This window comes from Rhinoderma darwinii, chromosome 3 (assembly GCF_050947455.1).
Source record: "Rhinoderma darwinii isolate aRhiDar2 chromosome 3, aRhiDar2.hap1, whole genome shotgun sequence".
Lineage (NCBI taxonomy): Eukaryota > Metazoa > Chordata > Amphibia > Anura > Rhinodermatidae > Rhinoderma > Rhinoderma darwinii.
The window spans coordinates 249,308,231-249,333,031 of NC_134689.1; the positions used below are offsets into that span (position 1 = coordinate 249,308,231).

General features: G+C 42.7%; 1 protein-coding gene across 1 annotated transcript in view; it reads right to left on the reverse strand.

Annotated features, from left to right (window-relative positions):
• Positions 1 to 1,298: 1,298 nt before the first annotated feature.
• The window catches only part of LACTB (lactamase beta), a 61,113-nt gene continuing 37,610 nt past the window's right edge, over positions 1,299 to 24,801 (reverse strand). Inside the window, exons 4-6 of the mRNA XM_075857674.1 lie at positions 18,494 to 18,782; positions 13,635 to 13,800; positions 1,299 to 2,074 (exon numbers count right to left, since the gene is read on the reverse strand). Coding sequence (XP_075713789.1) covers positions 1,567 to 2,074; positions 13,635 to 13,800; positions 18,494 to 18,782 — 963 coding nt within the window. The 3' untranslated portion in view covers positions 1,299 to 1,566. The remainder of the gene's footprint in view (positions 2,075 to 13,634; positions 13,801 to 18,493; positions 18,783 to 24,801) is intronic.

Consider the following 24,801-nt stretch of genomic DNA (forward strand, 5'->3'; position numbering starts at 1 on the left):
CCCCAAAAAAAAATCCACAAAAAGTGTTATGCAGCACAGAAGCTGTTCAGTAAAATAGAGTAACTAAACTTTGAAAAAACTCCTGACATGCCATAGTGACATTTTAAGAAGTTTTGATCGGTGAGGGTCCAAGAATTGAGACCCCCACCGATCGCTTAAAGGAAGCTGCAGTAGCGCTCGGGTGAGCGCTAAGCCGCTTAATTTCTGATTGGATTTTCTCGGACAGCCGAGCAATTGGTGTATGGTCTTAGACTTTCTATTGAAGTTTTTGGAAACTTTTTAGTTGACCTTTAATGGTGGATGTCTGGTAAAGAGCTGTAGATGTTGTTACTGTGCATTGACATGGAAGATTCCGTTTATAGGAAATGAGGACACATTTTAGAGTTCCATTGTCTAGATTAAATCAGTCCTGACTGTTTCTATATGTAACAGTTGGAAAAGTTTAGAAATAACTAGTGAAAATATTTTTGATAGAATTCAAAGCGAAGTATTCTCCAAAGGATCAATCAAAATTCCAGTGTTTGGTGCAGCATAAAATCAGTTTATCAAAGTTTGGCTTTCCCAGCAAAAATCTAGTTACTACCATGTGGCTGGGGCTTGTGCACGACCACATAGTAAAGACTGGCTCATACGAAAGTCATCATTGTCACCCATTAGGAAGCTTATAAATGTGGTGGAAGAGTGTCGCGCAACATTTACCGTGAATAAGGCCTTATTCAGACAGCCGTGATACTGCAGTTTGTTGGTGTGGTTTTTACAGGTGAAACACATTACACATGTTTCACCTGAAAAAAAAACACTGTAAAAAGGTATGCAGTTTTGCCATGCGCCACGCTACTGCCACATTCACCCTTGGGGTGAGGGCACACACAGCAGATTTTGTTGCAAAAAAATTCTGCGACTGAAAATCTGTTCCATTCATCTGTATGGGGTTGCTTCAGCAGCATGTGCATGGATTTCTGCAAGTTCCATTGTTGAATGGAACTGATTTTTAGTCGCAGAAATCTCTGCAACAAAATCGGACACACGTGACAGCACCTGCCCCTCCTAATAGGTGCAAAGTGTGTAAAAACTTGTCTACAAGTCTCCGTATGATATGAAAGCTAGACACTATTAATGCGAGCACAGAAAACACGCATTGCACAGGTAGCTAGGCCATGTATAGCGATTAATAATTAAAGGGTGTTTTTAAACGCCGGGGATCTAGATTCATCCTTTCTCAGATTAAATGGTGTGTGCAGCCTTGTGCATTAAAATGTGAATACACAAGAAAACGGTCCTAAAAAAAGTAAAGCAAATTTAAAGTATGAAACTTGAAAATGCGATTTAATGTAAAAACGTTTTTGTAAACATAAGGTAATGGATACTATAAAATGACATTTAATTGTCGGACACTTCATTTGGCAGCATATCCAAGCATTTCGTTCTGCTGGAACATATTCCTTAAATTTTTCTATGAAAATTTTACCAGAATTTTTTTTATTGAAGGTTTTTTTTCATTAGTTCATGTATAGCAGTATAAAATTCCTCCATTTCTAAATATGGATCCATAAACAGCTGCTTAACTTATGACTGGGCTGACTTTACTTTCTCAAATTCCAGTGCAATTTTTAAGGCCGTGCTATTGAGCCCTGTACCCTGCATATTGGCTATAATAGTCACCACAACGCCTCTTGGAGGGATCATTGTGTGATTGTCTTCCTCAGGCAGGATTAGCAAGACACTGCTGGCTCCGACTGCTCCTCCTGTGTGTGATACATAATGCTTCTGGCACTTGCATTGCCCAAAATCCTGCTTTCCTTCCACAGTTCCCCATCCCATGGCATACTTTCCATCTCTATCCCAAGACATTTCAGTATTAGGGACTGGTCTCCACATCATGGAAACTGTATCTGGCTTTAGATATCCTGGCAACATCGTGGACTTTTCATTGGCTTGGTAGCTATACAGGAGGGCATTTCCAAACCTCAGAAGGTCATTCACAGTAGAAAGGAATCCTCCACCTGCCCATTTACAGGAGTTGTTGACATATGGACAGTTTATCAGACGCTTCTTGTCACTGAAAGTGTAAAATCTGTAGGTGATAGACAAAATGAAAATAAGCTCATCTGCATATCTCAATGATCAAAGACAATACATGCCTAACTTAACCCACCCCTACGAGTTATTCTGACTTGTGCTAGGGCAGAAGGAAAAGGACAACCGTTTTGCCCGAGCACTGCGTGGGAAGAACTGATTGTGATAAGCAGCGGCTTTACCCTGCACATTTAAAGTACTTTATTTTTTTTTTCCTGTAATTGTCCCTTAAATTTTAATGTGTATGTTGATTTATGTGACTTTAAAGCCAAAATCTTAACATTTTCCAGTTTTTACACTGGCCACTAGAGCAGTCGCAATAGGCTGACTCTTCCTGGTTTTTGCAGCTGACTTGTCAGCTTTGCTGTGCAGGATTTAATGACTGCTCTATGGAACTTGCAGCAGGGCAACACTATACAGAGGGGATGCAGACACAGCTTTATCTGTCACCCGCAGTCTCTAGGGGTGAGGCTGTAAGTTCAGGAGACTATGACCGGTCTGTCAATTAAAGGGTTATTCCGATCATAAAGTGATGGTGTATCCTGGAAAAGTGCATGTGTACCACCAATATAGCTGCCCTGGGAATGTGATGTTAAAATTTTTTTTTATCTCCTACATAAATCTAATTAAAGAGCTTGTCCCATGAATTCGTATTACATTTTGTTCCATCACACTTGAAACATAACTTTCTCAATTGGCACTTTATCGTTTTTTGTTTTTTTTTTCTTTTAAAGTGCCTTTAGCAGTTTATTAAAGGACGAGTGTCGCGGGAAACAATTTTTTTATATCAATTTGCTTTTAGTGTCTTATTATTTTATTTTTTATTTATTTGTGTGTTTGTGTTTTACTTTTTCACTTTTTCTTGTCCATGGGGGCTGCCATTTTTTTTTCATCTCTGTATGTGTTGATTAACGACACATACAGACATGGAATACGGCAGCTACAGTCCCATAGTGAATGCGAACGGGGCCCGTTCCATCCACTATGCTGTACGCCGTCTGTGTGGGAACGGCGCATGCGCCGCTCCCACACAGTCCAAATTAAAGGTCTTCGGCCGAGCGACGTCCGGCGCCATTTTCCTGTAGACCGGAAGTCGCGGCCGGATAGTAAGATTACTACTTCCGGTCGCGGCTTCCGGACTTGTGCACTTGGAGTGGAGGTAGCAGATGGAGCGGACGGACCGGAGGGAGCCGCGGCGGCAGGAGCAGGTAAGTTATTTCTGTGTATGTACGTGTTTTACTGTGTGTTTACTACTGTATGTAAACCTACTACACTGTGTGTTTGGTCAAAAAATGGCGACACACAGTGTAGGAGGTTTGACCGTTCAATCCCCTCGTTTCTCCCGGCACTAGCCAGGATAAAGGAGGGGGGATTCTGTGAGCTCACTAGAGCGAGTGTGTATTCTCAAATTTTGCAGCATAAAGCAATGTGGTTGCTTTACCACATGCCAATGCTGCAATTTGGGAATTGCTCCATCTAGTGAACAGCACTGGGAAATGTTATAAATTAGAATCTAATTTATAATATTTCCTGACTCGTGAAAAAATTAAAAAAATTAGAACAATGTTTAATCACTTATAACTTATCACTTAAGATCACTTATCACTAACTCTACACATTCCCTTTAACTCTACAAGCAAAAATTACAAATGCATAGAACTGGCCAGCAGGGGGCAATAACATCACATATTTAAACATTTATTGTGAAATTGCGAGGCTGAAAGGAAATAAAATACTGAAAGCATAATATGAATTAATAATGCAGAAAAAAAAATTCTTGGCCAACCAGAAACAATTTTTCACTATTTAAGTTTATATATTTCTAAATAATGAGGGTCCTTTTCTATAAAAGATGTATCTCTAGTATAAAATTGGTGCAAAGGAAAAGTGAGAGTTTTCTATAGTAATCAATCAGGTTGCTGCTTTTATTTTTTTTTTTTTTTTTTTTGAAGGGCCTCTCGAAAATTAGGTGGAATGTGATTGGTTGCTATGGGCAACTTATTTTAAGAACCGGAACGGCAGCATGAGCATTCTTCATTGGGAGGGTTACTCCAGGACACACACTTATTGTGCAGACTGAGAAAAAGTCATCATTGTGGCATGTTTTTTTTAACCATTGCTCCAAACATTCCTGAATGCTGAAGGATTCCTTCTACCTCTTTTTCTGGAGTGTGAGCTGCTTTACTGAAAGATACCGAAAATATTTGCTCTCCAGCCAGTAAAGATAAAGAAGTACCCGGTGATTAAAGAGGCTCTGTCACCAGATTTTGCAACCCCTATCTGCTATTGCAGCAGATTGGCGCTGCAATGTAGATTACAGTAACGTTTTTATTTTTTAAAAACGAGCATTTTTGGCCAAGTTATGACCATTTTTGTATTTATGCAAATGAGGCTTGCAAAAGTACAACTGGGCGTGTTTAAAGTAAAAGTCCAACTGGGCGTGTATTATGTGCGTACATCGGGGCGTGTTTACTACTTTTACTAGCTGGGCGTTGTGTATAGAAGTATCATCCACTTCTCTTCAGAACGCCCAGCTTCTGGCAGTGCAGACTCAGCCGTGTTCTCGAGAGATCATGCTGTGACGTCACTCACAGGTCCTGCATCGTGTCGGACGAGCGAGGACACATCGGCACCAGAGGCTACAGATTATTCTGCAGCAGCATCGGCGTTTGCAGGTAAGTCGATGTAGCTACTTACGTGCAAACGCTGATGCTGCTGCAGAATCAACTGTAGCCTCTGGTGCCGATGTGTCCTCGCTCGTCTGACATGATGCAGGACCTGTGAGTGACGTCACAGCGTGATCTCTCGAGAACACGCTGTGTGTCTGCACTGCCAGAAGCTGGGCGTTCTGAAGAGAAGTGGCTGATACTTCTCGTCAGAACGCCCAGCTAGTAAAAGAAGTAAAAACGCCCCGATGTAACACACATAATACACGCCCACTTGGACTTTTGCAAGCCTCATTTGCATAAATACAAAAATGGTCATAACTTGGCCAAAAATGCTCGTTTTTTAAAAATAAAAACGTTACTGTAATCTACATTGCAGCGCCGATCTGCTGCAATAGCAGATAGGGGTTGCAAAATCTGGTGACAGAGCCTCTTTAAGCAATAGCAAACAGATAAACAACACAAAATTGAAGTTTTTTGGACCTTCGGAGTATTACATGTACAGCAGGTAAGTTGGTTAAGAAGACCAGGAACATAAAAGTAAAAATATACTGCCAGGAAAAGATTCACATTATATACATGTGGTTCTGACGCTCCTCTCTTGAGTTGCCACTTACATGGGTTCTTATGCTTTTGAGCGTTTGGATGATGATCAGACCAATTGAAAGTATAAAGTAGTCCTAAGCTACTGATTTAGGCTGGATACTGGGCTCAAGCTAAGATACTACCCCCAACCTGACACATGGCTGAACTAAAATACCAAATAGTCAACCAAATGGAAAAGAAAGTTGCTCCTACTTCTCTTATATAATTGCTTTTAGTTAGTTTTTACCTTCAGTTCTAATAGTTTTGCACTAGAGGCTTCCGGTGTTGTACAGTTCCCTAGGCTATATAACTGGCCACACTTCCAGCAGAGTACACAACTGGCTGGGATCCTCTGGACAAATACAATCATTACTGGCTGTTACCAATTCTGAGTGAATCTGCATTTCATACCGGTTTATTACATGGTTTCTAATTTTTCTAGGGCTGCTGCGCTAGTGTGCTGCAATTGGGAAACGTGATCAGCGTCTCTTCAAAGATTAAAATAAAGCATGGCTGATATTCATAATGTTAATAATTATAGACAATTGTCTCACAGGGAAGGGTAACTGGTTAGGTGCGACCAACATTAGTGCAATGCACCCCAACAATGTCACAGAATAGCAGACTCACTTATAGCATAGCATATATTGAGAAAAAAGAGTCCTAGAGCTACATGTAAAGTAGAAAAGATGAATTTTATTACATATAATATACACATCTAACAAATTGATAAAAACATGGCGAGGTTTTCTAAAAAAGAAGAAAGAATGCATGTGGATCACTCAGAGGTAGTACATAACCATAGGGATAATATGAAAATTAGGGCATGGGCATGATTGGATACAAATGGTAGAAAGGTATAAAAACATACAGTATAATAGTAAATAGTTACAAAAAACCACTATCAATAAGATATAAATCTCACTCTGATGTGTCTATATCGATCCAAAAAAGTCCAGAAAGGTAGCCCCTTTATCAAATGTATATCCTACATATCCAGACAGCATCTCATAATGCTCAGGGGGAAAACATCAAAAAGATCTAGATCTAGTGTCAAGTGAATGTACCGTACAACTGTCCCCAAGAAGCAGAGAACTATCCAGTCCAAATATAACTCCAATAGGTATGCAGGGTATACAAAGCTGCTCATCTGGGATCACCAGAGAGAGCCAGGAAAAGTACACTCACCCATGGTTAAAGAGGTAAGTTCGTGATCCACGTAAAAGAAAGATAACCACCCCAACGCGCGTTTCGCTGTATCAGCTTCCTCAGGGGGTATAATCTAGGCTATATCCTGTCCACCTTTTATAGTGTCCCCCGTCACGCATAGTAACGAGAGAAAGGGAAGGAAATGAAGTTCCGGGTCTCAGATCTCATCAGTGGTCCACGGCGCATGCGCGAGATTGGGTCAAAGGCCACGAGACCTCGGTCGCCTGTCGTCACGCCTTAGCTGCGCACGCGCGTCTCCATGGAGATCGCGCAAGCGCACAACCGGCGTAAAGAAGAGAGGGGACCGAGACAAATGCCTGACATCTCTGCTCATGCGCAACCCCAAGATGAGGTCTGTATTATGTCGAATGGATGTGTCTATTACTGGGTAATGCTTTAAAACTTGGGACCGTTCAAACGGTACATTCTGATTAGAGTTTCTATATGAACGATAGTAACTGCCTCAGATCTTAGGAATTAATCACAAAACAGTGAACCTTTAATAGAAAAAGTGGGTAATAATAGTAATAAGTATATACAAAAATATATATTAGGACAAGGTGACATGAAATCAATAATAAATAAATAGTGAAAAAATGAATTAATTAATTAAGACCGAGACCAATACGCTCGGACATAAAAAATTTGAAATTATAAATAAAAGGAAAGAAGGAGGGAGAGGGGGGGGGGGGAAGGGTGTGCATCAATAAATGGTACATAATCGCAAAAAGGGATAATGGTGATAGTAATAATATGACAGTACAATTAAAATACTGATAAGTGCAGTGAAGAAGATGCATAAAAAAGCAATGTAGAGAAGCAATATAAAAGACATATAGTTACAAGTCTAAATATAGATATAAATATAAAGGGAAAATTACAGGAGTTTAGTACTCAAGGAGAAGAAAAAAGGGTAATATTACTCTAAAAAGAGGCATCATCCAACAGTCTTACTTTGCAACATAATTGATATACAATATTAGGACACAGTATTCATTTCTCATCCAACTGTCTATTATTGGTCAATCGGGTAATCGTATTTCCATTCGTTCCAGTAAAACTATATTATATTTATATTATATTTATATCTATATTTAGACTTGTAACTATATGTCTTTTATATTGCTTCTCTACATTGCTTTTTTATGCATCTTCTTCACTGCACTTATCAGTATTTTAATTGTACTGTCATATTATTACTATCACCATTATCTCTTTTTGCGATTATGTACCATTTATTGATGCACACCCTCCCCCCCCCCTCTCCCTCCTTCTTTCCTTTTATTTATAATTTCAAATTTTTTATGTCCGAGCGTATTGGTCTCGGTCTTAATTAATTAATTCATTTTTTCACTATTTATTATTGATTTCATGTCACCTTGTCCTAATATATCTTTTTGTATATACTTATTACTATTATTACCCACTTTTTCTATTAAAGGTTCACTGTTTTGTGATTAATTCCTAAGATCTGAGGCAGTTACTATCGTTCATATAGAAACTCTAATCAGAATGTACCGTTTGAACTGTCCCAAGTTTTAAAGCATTACCCAGTAATAGACACATCCATTCGACATAATACAGACCTCATCTTGGGGTTGCGCATGAGCAGAGATGTCAGGCATTTGTCTCGGTCCCCTCTCTTCTTTACGCCGGTTGTGCGCTTGCGCGATCTCCATGGAGACGCGCGTGCGCAGCTAAGGCGTGACGACAGGCGACCGAGGTCTCGTGGCCTTTGACCCAATCTCGCGCATGCGCCGTGGACCACTGATGAGATCTGAGACCCGGAACTTCATTTCCTTCCCTTTCTCTCGTTACTATGCGTGACGGGGGACACTATAAAAGGTGGACAGGATATAGCCTAGATTATACCCCCTGAGGAAGCTGATACAGCGAAACGCGCGTTGGGGTGGTTATCTTTCTTTTACGTGGATCACGAACTTACCTCTTTAACCATGGGGGAGTGTACTTTTCCTGGCTCTCTCTGGTGATCCCAGATGAGCAGCTTTGTATACCCTGCATACCTATTGGAGTTATATTTGGACTGGATAGTTCTCTGCTTCTTGGGGACAGTTGTACGGTACATTCACTTGACACTAGATCTAGATCTTTTTGATGTTTTCCCCCTGAGCATTATGAGATGCTGTCTGGATATGTAGGATATACATTTGATAAAGGGGCTACCTTTCTGGACTTTTTTGGATCGATATAGACACATCAGAGTGAGATTTATATCTGATAGTGGTTTTTTGTAACTATTTACTATTATACTGTATGTTTTTATACCTTTCTACCATTTGTATCCAATCATGCCCATGCCCTAATTTTCATATTATCCCTATGGTTATGTACTACCTCTGAGTGATCCACATGCATTCTTTCTTCTTTTTTAGAAAACCTCGCCATGTTTTTATCAATTTGTTAGATGTGTATATTATATGTAATAAAATTCATCTTTTCTACTTTACATGTAGCTCTAGGACTCTTTTTTCTCAATATATGCAATGTTAATAGTTAGTCCAATGCCTCATTCACACGTTTGTATTTTTGCCATTAGTATTTGTAAGCCAAAACCAGGAATGGATCTTAAAGGAGAAAGCTGTGACAAATCACGACCAGTAGGGCGTGCTGCAGTTTTTCTCCACTGTTTTACTGACTCATCTGAACATGCCATGGACTGTAATATGGTGAGCGATATGTTCAAGGGGAAGAACCCTGAAATGTTGTGGCGTGCCCAGGTCCGTGGGTATGAAACAAGCTGGAAGAATATATTTTCCAGCATGCACACTAATGCATGTAACATTTTGAAATTAATAGAAAACTATTATGACAAAAAGGAAATTTATCCATATTTAAAACGAAGTGCATGTGTTGTCTCTTGCTATTGAACAGTAGCCATATGTTCGCACGTTGCAGTCCATTTTGTTCAGTATTGTGTGCTGTGTTTTGTAACCTGAATTACTCTAACAGATATCATCCGATATGCGGAGTGTGCTACAATTAATTTAGGATTACACTTAAAATAACGCCATATACCACTATATGAAAATATGGCATCCGTCCACAGGAATGCCTTACCACAGTATTTGGGATCCGTATGAAACTGAAATAGTCCTGTGTAAGATTGTCAGTGTCATCACTCTCAGAATCATGTTTATTCAAATAATATAAATGGACCACACAAAAAAAAAAATCTAAATAAAACACTGTTCAACATAATGTCCCCCTCTGAAGACATGGAGGCAATCCTTCCCGGCTGAAGAAAAATAAAAAAGGTCTAATCTCCAGGGACTACAAACCTTATTGTAAGCAGTGAAGTCGTGGAAAAGTCACCTCAGCAACTGACCAAGAAATTTAGTTATTTTGTTTCAAGAAATCATCTACCACTTGGGTAAACATAAAATATTCTTGTTTGAACGTTGATCCAGACTAATCGACGCTTGGGTTAAAAAAGGAATGATTTCCTTTTATAGCAGCGTATCCGACCTGCAACCCACAGCACCTTTCCTCCAAAAAAAAATCACAGCATTGTGGTGTGGTTTTTCGGACAGGATGTCCGCTGCATAAAAATGCACTCATACTTAGCCGCCCCCCCTCCCCCCCCACCTTTGATGTGCACTCCGGGCTCGTACGATGACGTTGCAGGCCATGTGATGCTGCAGCAGTCACATAGGATGAAATGTCTTTCGAGGAGGCCGGACTGCAGGAGGAAGGAGAGTGTTCTGGGTAAGGCCTTATTTACACAAGCGTAGTTCCCGTCCATGATACGTGCATGATTTTCACGCACGGACCTATGTTAGTCAATGGGGCCGTTCAGACATTCCATGATTTTCACGCAGTGTGTCCCCGCTGCGTAAAACTCACGACATGTCCTATACTTGGGCGTTTTTCACGCATCAAGCACCCATTGATTCGTGCTACAGTTGTTAAGTAAATGAAGGGGAAAAAAAAGCACCACATTCATTGCAGTTTCTAAGCATTGAAATCGCGTGTCATAAGGATGCCATATGTGTGAAAATCACGCAGTCACACACCATTCACTGATGACACACGGAACTGCAACGCGCGCAAAACGCTGCGTTGTTTTGCGTGCGCAAAACGCACACGTTCGTGTGAATCTCGGCTACGTATGATTTTCTTTTTTTTCTCTGGAGTTGCGATTTTTGCAGCATAATCGCTGAGAGAACACTGCAAAAGTCGCAAGACTTGGCTTTCTGGTGTGGGATTTTCATTCCCATTGAATATTCAATGGAGAAAACCTGCAACAGAAAATCAACAAGAATACAGCATAAATTGACATGTGGCGAAATTAAATTCCACACCGCTGTTCAGTTTATTAACGTTTACGCTGCGTTTTTTCCCACAGCGTGGGCATGAGATTTTTGAAATCTCATCCATGAGATGGATGCTGAAGAATTTGCATGCGCCGTTCCCACACAGACGGCGTACTCTGCAGAGAATGGAACGGCCCCCGTTCGCATTCTCTATGGGGATGTATGTGCCGTATTCCATCTCTGTATGTGTCATTAATCGACACATACAGAGATGAAAAAAAAATGGCAGTCCCCATAGAGAAGTAAAAGTACGAAAAAAAGTAAAAAGTACAAAACAAGAACACAAATAAATAAAATTTATTTTAACATCATACTAAAAGCAATATTATAAAAAAAAAATAATAATTTCATGACACCTTCCCTTTAAGGTTTGTGCACGCCGCGTTTTTTTTGGCAAGCAGAAAAAATCTGCCTTAAAATTCCTTTAGGATTTTTGAGACAGATATTAAAATGCAAGTTTTGTTTTTTTAGGCTTTCTTTTGTCTTTTTTAATTTTAATTAAGCAAATGCAAAAATGGTTTTAAAAATTTTTTTTTTTTTTCAGCCTCCCGTTGATTTTAATGGTGGTTGAGGCGGAAACTGCTCCAAGAATAGGACATGGCCCATTTTCTTTTTTTCCACGAGCAGTCAGAAAACCCTGCTTCTACCGCTCATTAAAATCAATGCATGGAGTTTTGGGGTGTTTTGTGGCGCATCACAATCAAAGCCAAAAATTGCTGTGTGAACAGGGCCTTAATCTGCATGCATTCCAGCTGGGAAAATGTACAAATCCCATTTTACATTTAGTACGACCGTATCAGAAATAGAGATCTTTAGGTTCCTTTGTATTATTGCTTTCCAAACTTCCAGCCCTTCTACGCTTCCAACAGCTGAGTCAACAAAAGTCTGAATTGGTAAGAGGATATAGAAGCACAGAATCTGATGAAAACACAAGTCTCTTAGTACAAAAAAAAAAGACATGCGTATGCACTGGGATTTATAGACACACATCTGTATCTTGCAATGTACAGAGAAATGTTACTTTGTAAAATGGTCAGCCTGCAGCCTGTACAATACACTGGGAGACCTATAAATAACAGTCTGGCTATAATTAGAACAATATGGATCCCGAACCTCAGACAGAGCAACCAGCAATCATTCTTCTAGTGTCATTTCTGGTTATCTTTGGGATGGCCCTGAATTTTTTAAAGTCTGCATATAGACTTCTCACAAATGTCTAACACAGCTCCCTATTTCGACCACTGTATCTGAAAACAGGGTTTGATAAAAATCTTACTTTGCTCAAATGTTCAGAATTCTCTCCTACTGAGAACTACTGTGAAATATGTTCATATGATAATAGAAGTATTGAAAAAAAAAACCTGATTTGCATTCATACAGTAATATTTCAGTAGTATATTTAGTATAACTATCTTAAAACATTTTGTCAGGCCCTGTGCACACGAACATAAAAACGCCCGTAATTACGGGCCCATAGACTTCCATTGGCCACAGGTACCTTCCCGTTTGCTTACGGGAAGGTGCCCGGGCCGTTGAAAAACATAGAACATGTCCTATTTCAGGCCGTAATTACGGCACGGGCAGGCCCATAGAATTACGGGAGCGTTACTACGCATGGTACGCACTGTCCAGCGGTAGTCCAGGGTGCTGAAAGAGTTAAACGATCAGTGCTGGATAGAGAGAACGAGCTGCACTGATCGGCAGTAACTCTTTCAGCACCCTGGACAGTGACTACCGCTGGACATTGAGTACCATGCACAGCGCTCACAATATAGATTTGTAATGTTTACTTCAAAAACCTGCAACAAAAAAAGTTCATACTTACCCAGAACTCCCTGCTTCTTCCTCCAGTCCGGCCTCCTGGGATAACGTTTCATCCCATGTGACCACTGCAGCCAATCAAGGCTGCAGCGGTCACATAGTCCATGTGACCGCTGCAGCCTTGATTGGCTGCAGTGGTCACATGGGATAAAACGTTATCCCAGGAGGCCGGACTGGAGGAAGAAGCAGGGAGTTCTGGGTAAGGGTATGTTCACACGGCGGGGGTCCGTAACGGCTGAAATTACGGGGATGTTTCAGCCTGAAAACATCCCCGTAATTTCAGCCGTAGCGGCATGTGCAGGCGCTTGAACGCCGCGTCAATTACGGCCGTAATTAGCGCTGCTATTCATTGGAGTCAATGAATAGCGGCTCCAATTACGGCCAAAGAAGTGACAGGTCACTTCTTCTACGCGGGCGTCTATTTACGCGCCGTCATTTGACAGCGGCGCGTAAATATACGCCTCGTGTGAACAGACAAACGTCTGCCCATTGCTTTCAATGGGCAGATGTTTGTCAGCGCTATTGAGGCGCTATTTTCAGACGTAATTCGGGGCAAAAACGCCCGAATTACGTCCGTAAATAGGCCGTGTGAACATACCCTAAGTATGAACTTTTTTTTGTTGCAGGTTTTTGAAGTAAACATTATCCAGGGAGGTCGGACTGGATGTCAAAAGAGGGAAGTGTCACCAAGATAAAGGACCCGTATTTACGCCAGTATTTACGGGAGGGAAAAAATACGGTCGTGTGCATGAGGCTTTAGCGGTTTATATACCTTTATATTGTGTATGTTGGTATATATGATAACGTGTCTATTCCAATAAATGATGCTGAAGACATACAGGACATTCAGTAATAAGGAAAATAAATTATTTGGCGTCTGTGGCCAAACCGTCTGATGTAAAGTTTTTGCTGCATATATTTTCTCTTTTTCAATTGCACATACCTTGCTCTGTTGTATATAATTGGTTCATGTTCCTCAGGAACAGTGCTGATCATGCCCAGATCTTTAAACATCTGCTGCATGTAAACCAGAAACCTGCGTCCTGAGGCACGCTCCACTACAGCACTTAATAATGTCCATGCATGGGTAGAATACAGGAACTGCGACCCTCAAGACAAAAGATTTAAAGATTAGAATCAGGCTGCATTCACAAGGAACCGATATACTGCAGAATTTCACTCCATGGTATATGGTGCTGTGCATTAAGGCACAGCTGCCAGTGCCATACATTTAAGGCGTGGGAAGGGGTTAATATAACCATTGAGCTGTTCCGTTCCTTCAAGTGTTGAAAAATTCCATTGAGCAGTTTCTAAGTTGTAACTTTTCTCTTAGTTTTCCCAAAAGTGACAACAGGATGTGTCAGCTGTTACAGCTCCAATAGAGTTTAAGGCCCTGTTTATTATACTGAGTTTTTTTTTGTAGGCGGAAAAATCTGCCTCAAAATTTCTTCAGGCTAAAAAACGCAGCGGAAAAAAACACCTCTGCCTTCCATTGAAATCAATGGGAGGCAGTTTCGGAAGTTTTTTACGGTTTACGCATCAAAATCAGCGTAAAAAAACTCTGTGTGACCTGGGCCTAATAGACTCCACAATCGCCAAACAGCCTAGCAGTGCAGTGAATACTGCGGTTTTTCCGCAACGGATTTAGTTGCGGAAAATACGCAGCAAATAGAGTAGCAGGAAAGTGGATGAGATAAAATACGGAGCAGAAAAAACGCTCAGAAATTGACCTGCGATGCAGAGTTTTATTCCGCAGCATGTCAATTGTATTTGCGGAAACGCTGCTTATTTGTTGTGTGTTTTCCCCATTGAATTCAATGGGGGGGGTAAATCCCACAACAAATAGCAATTGTTGTGTTTTTTGCGGCGAGTTCGCAGCGATCCTACTGCAAAAAACGCAAATCAGAAAAAAACAAAAAACTCACTTACCCAGTAGTCTGTGTTCCTCCCTCCAGCGCTGCCTCCTGGTATCATGTTTCATCCCATGTGACCGCCACAGCCAATCACAGGCTGTAGCGGCGGTCACATGGGATGAAACATCATCCCAGGAGGCTGGCCTGTATGACGCCAGAAGGCCGGTCTCTTGGGATGACGCTTCACCCCATGTGAACACCCCTGCAGCCAATCACAGGCTGCAGCGGTCTCCTGGGATGAAACGTCATCCCAGGAGGCCACCCTGCTAGCAGGCCGGTAAGTGCTGCATTTTTCCACAGCGGACATTCTGGTGCGAAAAACTGCACCAGTTTGGTGCAGTTTTTCACCAGGAATTCCCTGCGGCGCACAGGACGGATACGTATCCATCCCGTGTGAACTCAGCCTCAAAAGAAACTATAACTCCTCCCGCAAAAAATAAGCACCCCACACCACTACAGTGACGGAAAAATAAAAAAAAGTTATGATTCCTGGAAGGTGGGGAGTGAAAAACGAAACTGAAAAAGCCGAAAAAAAGGATCAGTCCTGAAATTTCTAATAAAATTATTTATGACCACATGTGGGGTATTTCCGTAATCGGGAGAAATTGCTTTACAAATGTAGTGGTGCTTTTTCTCCTTTATCCTTCGTGAAACTTATTTTCACGGCCTAATTCCACTAAGTTCTGCAAAAAACTGTGGGGTCAACATGCTAACAATACCTCTAGAAAAATTCCTTGTGGGGTCTAGTTTCCAAAATGAGGTCACAATTGGGGGTTTTCCACTGTTTTGGCACCACAAGACCACTTCAAACCGGACATGGTACCTGAAAATCCACTAGGTGCTCATTTACTTCTGAGGTTGGTGTTTCAATCAATTAGCAAACTAGGGCCACATGTGGGATATTTCTAAAAACTACGGAATCTGGGCAATAAATATTGAGATCCATTTCTCTGGTAAAACCTTCTGTATTACAGAAAAAATTGTATTACAAATGAATTTCAGCAAATAAAATGAAATTTGTAAATTTTATTTCTACTTTGCTTTAATTCCTGTGAAACGCCTAAAGGGTTAAGAAAATTTCTAAAAGCTGTTTTGAATACGTTCAGGGGTGCAGCTTTTAAAATGAGTCGATTTATGGGGTGGGGTTCTAATATATAGTGTCCTCAAAGCCATTTCAGAACTGAACAGGTACCTTAAAAAATAGCCTTTTGAAATTTTCTTAAAAATGTGAGAAATTGCTGCTAAAGTTCTAAGCCTCGTAACATCCTAGAAAAAAAAAAGCACGTTCAAAAAATGATGCAAACATAAAGTAGACATATGGGAAATGTAAACTAGTAACTATTTTGTGTGGTATTACTATCTGTTTTACAAGCAGATACATTTAAATTTAGAAAAATACAAAATTTTGCTATTTTTCACAAATAAATATTAAATTTATCAACCAAATTTTTTCACTAACATAAATTACAATATGTCACGAGTTATTACCACATAAAGTGACATGTCAGATTTGAAAAAATTGTCTGCGTCCATAAGGCCAAAACAGGGTGTCCTGAAGGGGTTAAATCAGGTCAAAATTAAATTTCTGTGTAAGATGGACTGGTTAAATACTCTCAGGTTATGTGCATACGACCTCTTTTCAGACGAAATAGAGGCGTTTTAAGCCTCGAATTACGCCTGAAAAGACGGCTCCAATACGTCGGCAAACATCTGCCCATTGCTTGCAATGGGTCTAACGATGTTATGTGCAGACGAGCTGTCATTTTACGCGTCGCTGTCAAAATACGGCGTGTAAAATGACGGCTCGATGGGACGTTAGATGGGACGTTTTTGGAGCCGTTTTCTCATAGACTCTATTGAAAAGAGCTCCAAAAACGGCCGCGAAAAACGCAAGTTGCTCAAAAAACGTCTGAAAATCAGGAGCTGTTTTCCCTTGAAAACAGCTCCGTATTTTCAGACGTATTTTGTTAATCGTGTGAACATACCCTCACTGACAAGGAAAAGTTTCTTTGAGGCCTGGTCTCCACTCATTACCACTCTCCCGCTCAGGCCTTATTCAGACGAGCGTAAAACTCGTCCGTGTGCTGTGCATGGAAACCACTCGCAGTACACGGACCCATTGATTTCAATGGGGCTGTTCACACACGCGCAAGTTTTCACGTAGCAATAATCCGTTGCGTGAAATTCACTGCATGTCCTATATTGGTGCGTTTTCATGCACATATGCATCCATTGAAGTCAATGTGTGAGTGAAAAACACGGATGCACATCCGTGTGCTGTGCGTGATTTGCGCATCAATTCCATTGATTTACACGAACGTAAATCTGTCACATTCGTGTGAATCTAGCCTTACTATGAGGCCACGACTTAGGGTCTGTTCACATCAGCGTTGCCCTTCCATTGAGGGGTTTCGTTGGAGGTTTCCGTCAGGTTAACTCCTCAACGGCAAGGCAAACGGAAACCTTAGCTTCCATTTCCCTCACCATTGATCTCAATGGTGACGGAAAAGTTAATGGTTTCCGTTGGTCACCGTTGTGACAGGGTTCCATTGTTTTGACGGAATCAATAGCGCAGTCGACTGCACAATTGGTTCCGTCAACACAACGAAACCCTATAACAACGGTGACCAACGGACACCATTAACTTTTCCGTCACCATTGAGATCAATGGTGAGGGAAACGGAAGCTAAGGTTTCCGTTTGCCTTTCCGTTGAGGGGTTAACCTGACGGAGACCTCCGACGGAACCCCTCAACGAAAGGGCAACGCTGATGTGAACAGGCCCTTAGGTCCCAGTTCGAGCAGACCTGTTGGTTTATTATGGAAGTTCTTCAGGGAAGCAAACCGGCCTCTGTCTCTGGGTAGGATAGATTTGGGGGATTATATTGTATCATTCGTTATTACGGTTACCCCTGATGCACACAGGGGGGGTGTTGTTACTGTTGTGATCTTTATCACTTATCTGATCTGTTTGCCTTTATATAACAGAGTATATATTATTATTTCATTGGTACATTGAGCAGTATATTGCATCGTTTTAAAGTGTAGCTAAACGTTTAACAAACTTCTGACCTGTCATAGTGATTGGTGGGGGTCCAAGCACAGAGAACCCCACCAATCGCTAAAACGAAGCAGCTGAAGTGCCTGTGTGAGCGCTCAGCCGCTTCGTTTCTATTCGGCTTTTTCTGGAAATCCGATGTATCGGAGTATGGGCTCATAGACTTTCTATTGAATCTGTACTTTCTAAAAAGCCGAACAGAAATGAAGACACTGAGCACTCACACGAGCGCTTCAGCTGCTTAGATTTAGCGATTGGTGGGGGTCAATTTAAGAAAAACTTAGTAAGAGTAAGGGCTTATTTACACGAACGTGTAATACGTCCATGCAACGCGCGTGATTTTCACGCGCCTCGCACGGACCTATGTTAGTCTATGGGGCCGTGCAGACAGTCCGTGATTTTCACGCAGCGTGTGTCCGCTACTTGAAACACACGACATGTCCTATATTTGTGCGTTTCTCGCGCATCACGCACCCATTGAAGTCAATGGTGGCGTGAAAATCACGCGCACCACACGGAAGCACTTCCGTGTGACGAGCGTGATTCGCACTAGAGCAGTAAAAAGTATGACTGAAAACAGAAAAGCACCACGTGCTTTTCTGTTTACAAACATACAAACAGAGTGTCATAATGATGGCGGCTGCGCGAAAATCACGCAGCCACGCATCATACAGGGCTGACACACGGAGCTGTTAAGTGCCTTTTGCGCACGCAAAACGCTGCGTTTTTTGCGTGCGCAAAACGCACACGCTCGTGTAAATCCACTCTTAACCAGTAAAAAAAAAGCATAAAATTAAAGCCCCATGTATTGTGCAATGTCCCAAGTAACCTACCAGGTTTAAACACCAAAGGATCATTCTTAAAAAGTTCTAAAGCATCAATTACGCTGTTAAACTTGTCCTTAATATAAAACTCTTCAGGTTCCAAAGATATGTTTTTCTGGGATTTTGCAGTATTCATCTGTTTGAGTTTGCTCTGCTCCCTTGCTTTAGTCGATTCAGTATCCTCCGCATGTGGTTCTGACGATTTCTTTCCAATTTTTTTCCTGATTTTCTGGATATCCTTTTCATAATGCCGGATTCCACTTAGGTGTGACACCAATAACTTAGTTGTTATCGTCACCTGAAAGTGAAAAAATAACCACAATTTGGGATAAGAGTTAAATATTGAAATGATTGACTAGAAAAACAAGAATTAAAAATGCATCTAAATAAGAACACAAATGTAATATGCTTGTATGAGCTCCATATAGCAGTCTACTATGTGAATAAACACAGTACCCCATGCCATTGCAGTTCCCAAGTTTATCTCTTAAAAAAAATTAAAAATACTATAAAATCCATCTGTGTTTCACTTGTGAAATAGGCTATTCTTTTCAATCAACATTCATACTAATATAATTTCCATAATGCCACATTTACTTTGTGCTGGTGTGGTGTCCACACTGCAATTTTACAAATCACTGGATAACTCCAAAAGAGGAGGAGATTGACTGCTTCAATAGACTTTGTAGGCACTAAAAGCAACTTTTATTCCATACAACCAAAGATCAGATATGCGGTCTTTACAGAGAACCTTTCACCTCCCCATACATGTGCAGCATGTAATGGGGAGGGCTGCACAAACCCTGGAGCACTTTAAAAAAATGTCTACCTCCCTCCGTTGTTTAGATATCGGTGCCGTTATACTTTGCGCCCGATATTTAAATAACCCCCTGAACTGTCAATGGGGCGTGTACTGGAAAGGGGGCGTGTTACTATGGCTGTAACACTGTCCAATCAGATATGGACAGTGTTACAGCAAGAGCGAGCAGAGAGAGTGCTACGGACAGTGTAAGAGCTGGGGAGAGGAGAGCGCGCTCTCATCTCTTTAGCTCCTGTTAGAGATCAGTCTTGTATTGTCTGCCGAACTGGCAAGGGGGCGCCTCTCTGCCACGGACAGTGCAAGCGCTCCCCAGCTCTTACACTGTCCGTAGCAGAGACACGCCCCCTTGCCAGTTCGGCAGACAAAGTACAAGACTGATCTCTCACAAGAGCTGAAGAGATGAGAGAGTGCTCTCCTCTCCCCAGCTCTTACACTGTCCATAGCAGAGACACGCCCCCTTGATCTTGAAAGCTGAAGAGTGAGAGAGCGTGCTAAGAGGGAAGGTAGGGGGGACACCGGGCCGGTCACACCTACCATGAGTAAGGTTGAGCCCGCTGGCTTCAGGCGGCAGCTTTCAGCATTGTGTGGGGGCAGCAAACGAGAGGCCACGACACAGACGCTGTAAATATTAGACCAGTGTGCTGGAAACCTCTCTTGCTGCATCACGCAGGACTTGTTTCTCCGCCCTGCATGTCCCCTTCTTTGCTCCAGCTGTTCTATCATTAGCTGTCAGCAGTCGGGGACGAGCAGGAGGGAGGGGGAGGAAGTCTGCAGAGACAGTAAAGTACAGGCAGAAAGCAGTTTAGGGAAGTTCATGTAAGGCACTCCTGTCACATCGGCTGCAGCACTGATAACAGCTAGAAGCTAATAACAGAGCCTGGTGTGCACTCTTCCTGACCTCCTCTCGGGGCAGCACTGTATCTGCAGGCTCTCTTCCGCTCCTCCTCCTGACTACTGAACTCCAGGCAACCATCACTGCTGAGCTTTTAAGAGGCTCCAAGTACTTAAACAGACTGTATGTGAAAAGTCCAGCTACCTACAAAAGGTAAGTGTGTGTGTGTATTCTGTCTGTCTATATGTGTATGTCTGTATCCTATCTATCTATCTATCTATCTATCTATCTATCTATCTATCTATCTATCTATCTATCTATCTATCTATCTATCTATCTATCTATCTATCTAATATCTATCTATCTCATATCTATCTATCTATCTATCTATCTATCTATCTATCTATCTATCTATCTATCTATCTATCTATCTATCTATCTATCTATCAAAAAAGTCAATAAAAAGACTATACTCACCTGCGGTGACACTCTTGTGGCAACACATACCTGGTCCCCTGATGGTCTCTGTACAGCAGCCAATCACAGGATGACAGCTGTACAGGGACCATCCAGAGGACCAGGGAGGCGAGTATAGTTTTTTTTTTTTTTTATCTTAGCCGGTTTCCACAACATGATTTGGTGCAGATTTTCTGGCAGATTTCCCTGCGAATTCTGGGTTGCATTTGCTGCAGAATTTTCTGGGACACAAAAGTTACAAATGCTCCACTAGTATACAGGTTTATGCCAACCAAATATAGATGCAACCCCCCCCCCCCCCCCAAAAAAGGAAAAATGTATACCTCAACACAGTGTGAAACTGCACGGGAGTCTTTGCATACATTATACTGCATGGGGGTATCTGTGTGGGCATTGTACTGTATAGGGGCATCTGTGTGGGAATTATACTTCATGGGAAAATGTGTGTGGGCATTATGCTGTATAATGACAGCTATGAGGGCATTATACTGTGTGGTGGCAGCTATGGGGGTATTATACTGTGTAGGGGCAGCTAGAGGGTATTATACGGTATTGCTACGCGCGCCGCATCAGTTCTCCCTCTCTGTGATACTTGAAAGTTGGAAAGTATGGAGGAATCCCCAGTCAAAGCGTTGCCGACGCTCTTCCTGGAGATTCCGCTCCTGGAGAAGCCCCTGATGCCACTATCCATATATGGACAGTAACATCAGGGGCTCCTCTAGGAAGCCCCAATGGCACTATGTAAAGGGAGGGTGGGTGTAGAACTATTTAGAGGAGGGTGGGTGTGGCACTATCTACAAGGGGGGAGTGTGGCATTATCTACAGGGTTGTGTGTGGCACTATCTACAGGGGGCTGTGTGTGGCACTATCTACAAGGGGGGAGTGTGAACTATTTACAGGGGGGCTGTGTGGCACTATCTACAATGGGAGGTGTGTGGCACTATCTACAGGGGGATGTATGGTACTATCTACAAGGGGAGGTGTGGCACTATCTACAGGGGGCTGTGTGGCACTATCTAAAGGGGAGGTGTGGCACTATCTACAGGGGGCTGCGTGGCACTATCTACAAGGGGAGCTGTGGCACTATCTACAGGGGGCTGCGTGGCACTATCTATAAGGGGGGTGTATGGCACTACCTACAAGAGGAGACTGTTCATTATTTTACCATATATATTCTCATTAGCCTCAGTTATACAATCTGTTTAGTCAGGCACTGACATCTTTATTATTTTCTTTTCATTTATTGTTATGTTAACTACTTTATATAACTATATCGCTTATAAAATGTAGAAATGGTTTTATGCTCGAGTTACATAAAAAAAAAAGATGAAAAACAAAATTACATGTCATTGATTGGTAGAGAAAGCAAACCTGGCAAGGGGGAAGGTAATGTCAGGAAAGTGGTTGGGGGGGGGGGGCAAACTGAATCTTTGCCCCAAGTGGAGGAGAACCTAGCTACACCTCTGGTAACACGCCGCCTTGCCAGTACACGCCCCGTTGAGAGTTTAGGGGGTTATTTAAATATTGGGCGCCAAATATAACGGCACCATTATCTAAATAACGGAGGGAGGTAGAAAAAAAATGTAAAGTGCCCCAAGGTTTGTGCAGCCCTCCCCATTACATGCTGCACTCAGCTGCACATGTATGGGGAGGTGAAAGGTTCTCTTTAATAAATGAAGTGTAAATCTCTACACAGGAGCAGTGGTTGGACCGTCCTGTGGGGGGAAATTGTACAATTTTCTATGCCAGTTTTCTGACGTAGAAAAGTCGCAAACCGTTCAAAAGTCACAAAAATTGCAACTTTTGAGCTGTTTCCACACGACCGTATTTTCATCTATCCCGAAATACTGTCCGTAAATACGGATCCGTAGTCATCCGTATATACAGATGGGTGTCTGTAAATACGGTCCTTATTGCATCCGTATTTCATCCGTATAAAAGGACTTGTAAAAAAAAAAAAAAAACAGGGAGGCTGCAAATGATGTCACCAACATGTTGCATAGCAACATTTCCCAGCGGGTTTACGGATGCACATCCATAGCCGTCCGTATTTACAGAAGCGCCCACAGGTTTCCATGGGAGTGTCTGTGCCGTAATTACGGACAAGAATAGGACAGGTTCTATAATTTTTTCAGCACGGACACCCATCAGTAAAAATACTGAAAGGTGTCCGTGTCCAATAGAAATGAATGGGTCCGTAATACTGTTTAAATATACGGTCGTGTGCATGGGGCCTTAGTTTTTTTTTTTTGAAGGAGGACGACAACCCGCAGTCAGACACATTTACCATAATTTACGCCAGAAACTGGTCTAAATTATAACGAAAATCTAAGCCAACTCCTGGCTGCATAGATGTCGCACAGTGAGGCACAGGTAGCTGAAAATGCAACACATTTATTAAGAGGCATGCACCTCTTAATAAATTTGTCACATCTTGCTCCAGGTTGTTTCTTATTAAGGCTTTATTCACATGACCGGGTGTCAAATGGGCCGTGTAAACAGCCGTTTTTCATGGCCGATTTGCACCTCTGCGGGACCGGTTTTCTCGGATCCCTCATAGACTTGAGTCTATTGAGGGATCCAGAAAAACGGGCAAAAATAGGACATGTCCTATTTTTTTCCCAGGGCCGTTCGCACGGTCCGTAAAAAAAAAACGCCCGTGTGAATAGCCCCATAGACATGAATTGATTTTAATGCAGCCGTGTGACAAGCGTTATAAAAACAGCCATCACCTGGCCGATTAATACCTGTCATATGAATAAGGCCTAAGCCCTTATTCACACGACAGGGTTTCCCGGCCGGGTGACGGCCGTTCATAAATCGTCCGTCACCCGGCTGCATTAGGAACAATATACCCCTAATGGGGCTATTCACACGACCGATTTTTTGACGGCCCGGGAAACCTGGCCGCCAAAAAATGGGACATGCCCTATTTTCGGCCGTTTACCCGGCCCCCATAGAAATCTATGCGGCCGGGTAATACACGGCCATCACCGGAATGTGTCCCGAGTGACGGCCATGTATTCCGTCGCTCGGGCACTCTCTCTCCTCCTCCTCCTCACAGTGCAGAGTGCATGTGAGGAGGAGGGTCTTTTATTGCTCCCTGTAGGAGTCGGAATCCCCAATCCCTGGCCGGGGATTGGGGATTCCGCTACAGGAGAAGTGCGTGACTACACTGTCCATATATGGACACAGCGAAGTCACTCACTTCTGCAGCGGAATCCCCGACTCTATGGCCGGGGATTCCGCTACAGGAGAAGTGCGTGACTGCACTGTCCATATATGGACACAGCGATGTCACTCACTTCTGCAGCGGAATCCCAGACTCTATGGCCGGGGATTCCGCTACAGGAGAAGTGCGTGACTGCACTGTCCATATATGGACACAGCGATGTCACTCACTTCTGCAGCGGAATCCCAGACCTGTGGCAGGGAATTCCTCTCCAGGAGAAGTTAGTGACTACACTGTCCATATATGGACATTGAAGTCAGTGACTTCTCCTGGAATGTGGGGGGGGGGGGGAGATGGGTGCAACCTACAGGGGGCTGTGTGGCATCACCTACAGGGGACTTGGTGGCATCACCTACAGGGGACTTGGTGGCATCACTTACAGGGGGCTGGGTGGCATTACCAACCAGGGGCAGGGTGGCATTACCTACAAGTGGCAGGGTGGCATTACCTACAAGGGGCAGGGTGGCATTACCAACAGGGAGCTGGGTGGCATTACCTACAAGGGGCAGGGTGGCATTACCTACAAGGGACAGGGTGGCATTACCTACAAGGGACAGGGTGGCATTACCTACAAGGGACAGGGTGGCATTACCTACATGGGGCAGGGTGGCATTACCTACAAGGGGCTAGGTGGCATTACCTACAAGGGGCAGGGTGGCATTACCAACAGGGAGCTGGGTGGCATTACCAACAGGAGCTGGGTGGCATTACCTACAAGGGGCAGGGTGGCATTACCTACAAGGGGCAGGGTGGCATTACCAACAGGGAGCTGGGTGGCATTACCAACAAGGGGCAGGGTGGCATTACCTACAAGGGGCAGGGTGGCATTACCTATAGGGGGCTGGGTGGCATTACCTGCAGGGGGCTGGGTGGCATTACCAACAGGGGGCTGGGTGGCATTACCTACAGGGGGCTCTGTGCCATTATCTACAAAGGGCTGTGTGTGGCAACAAATT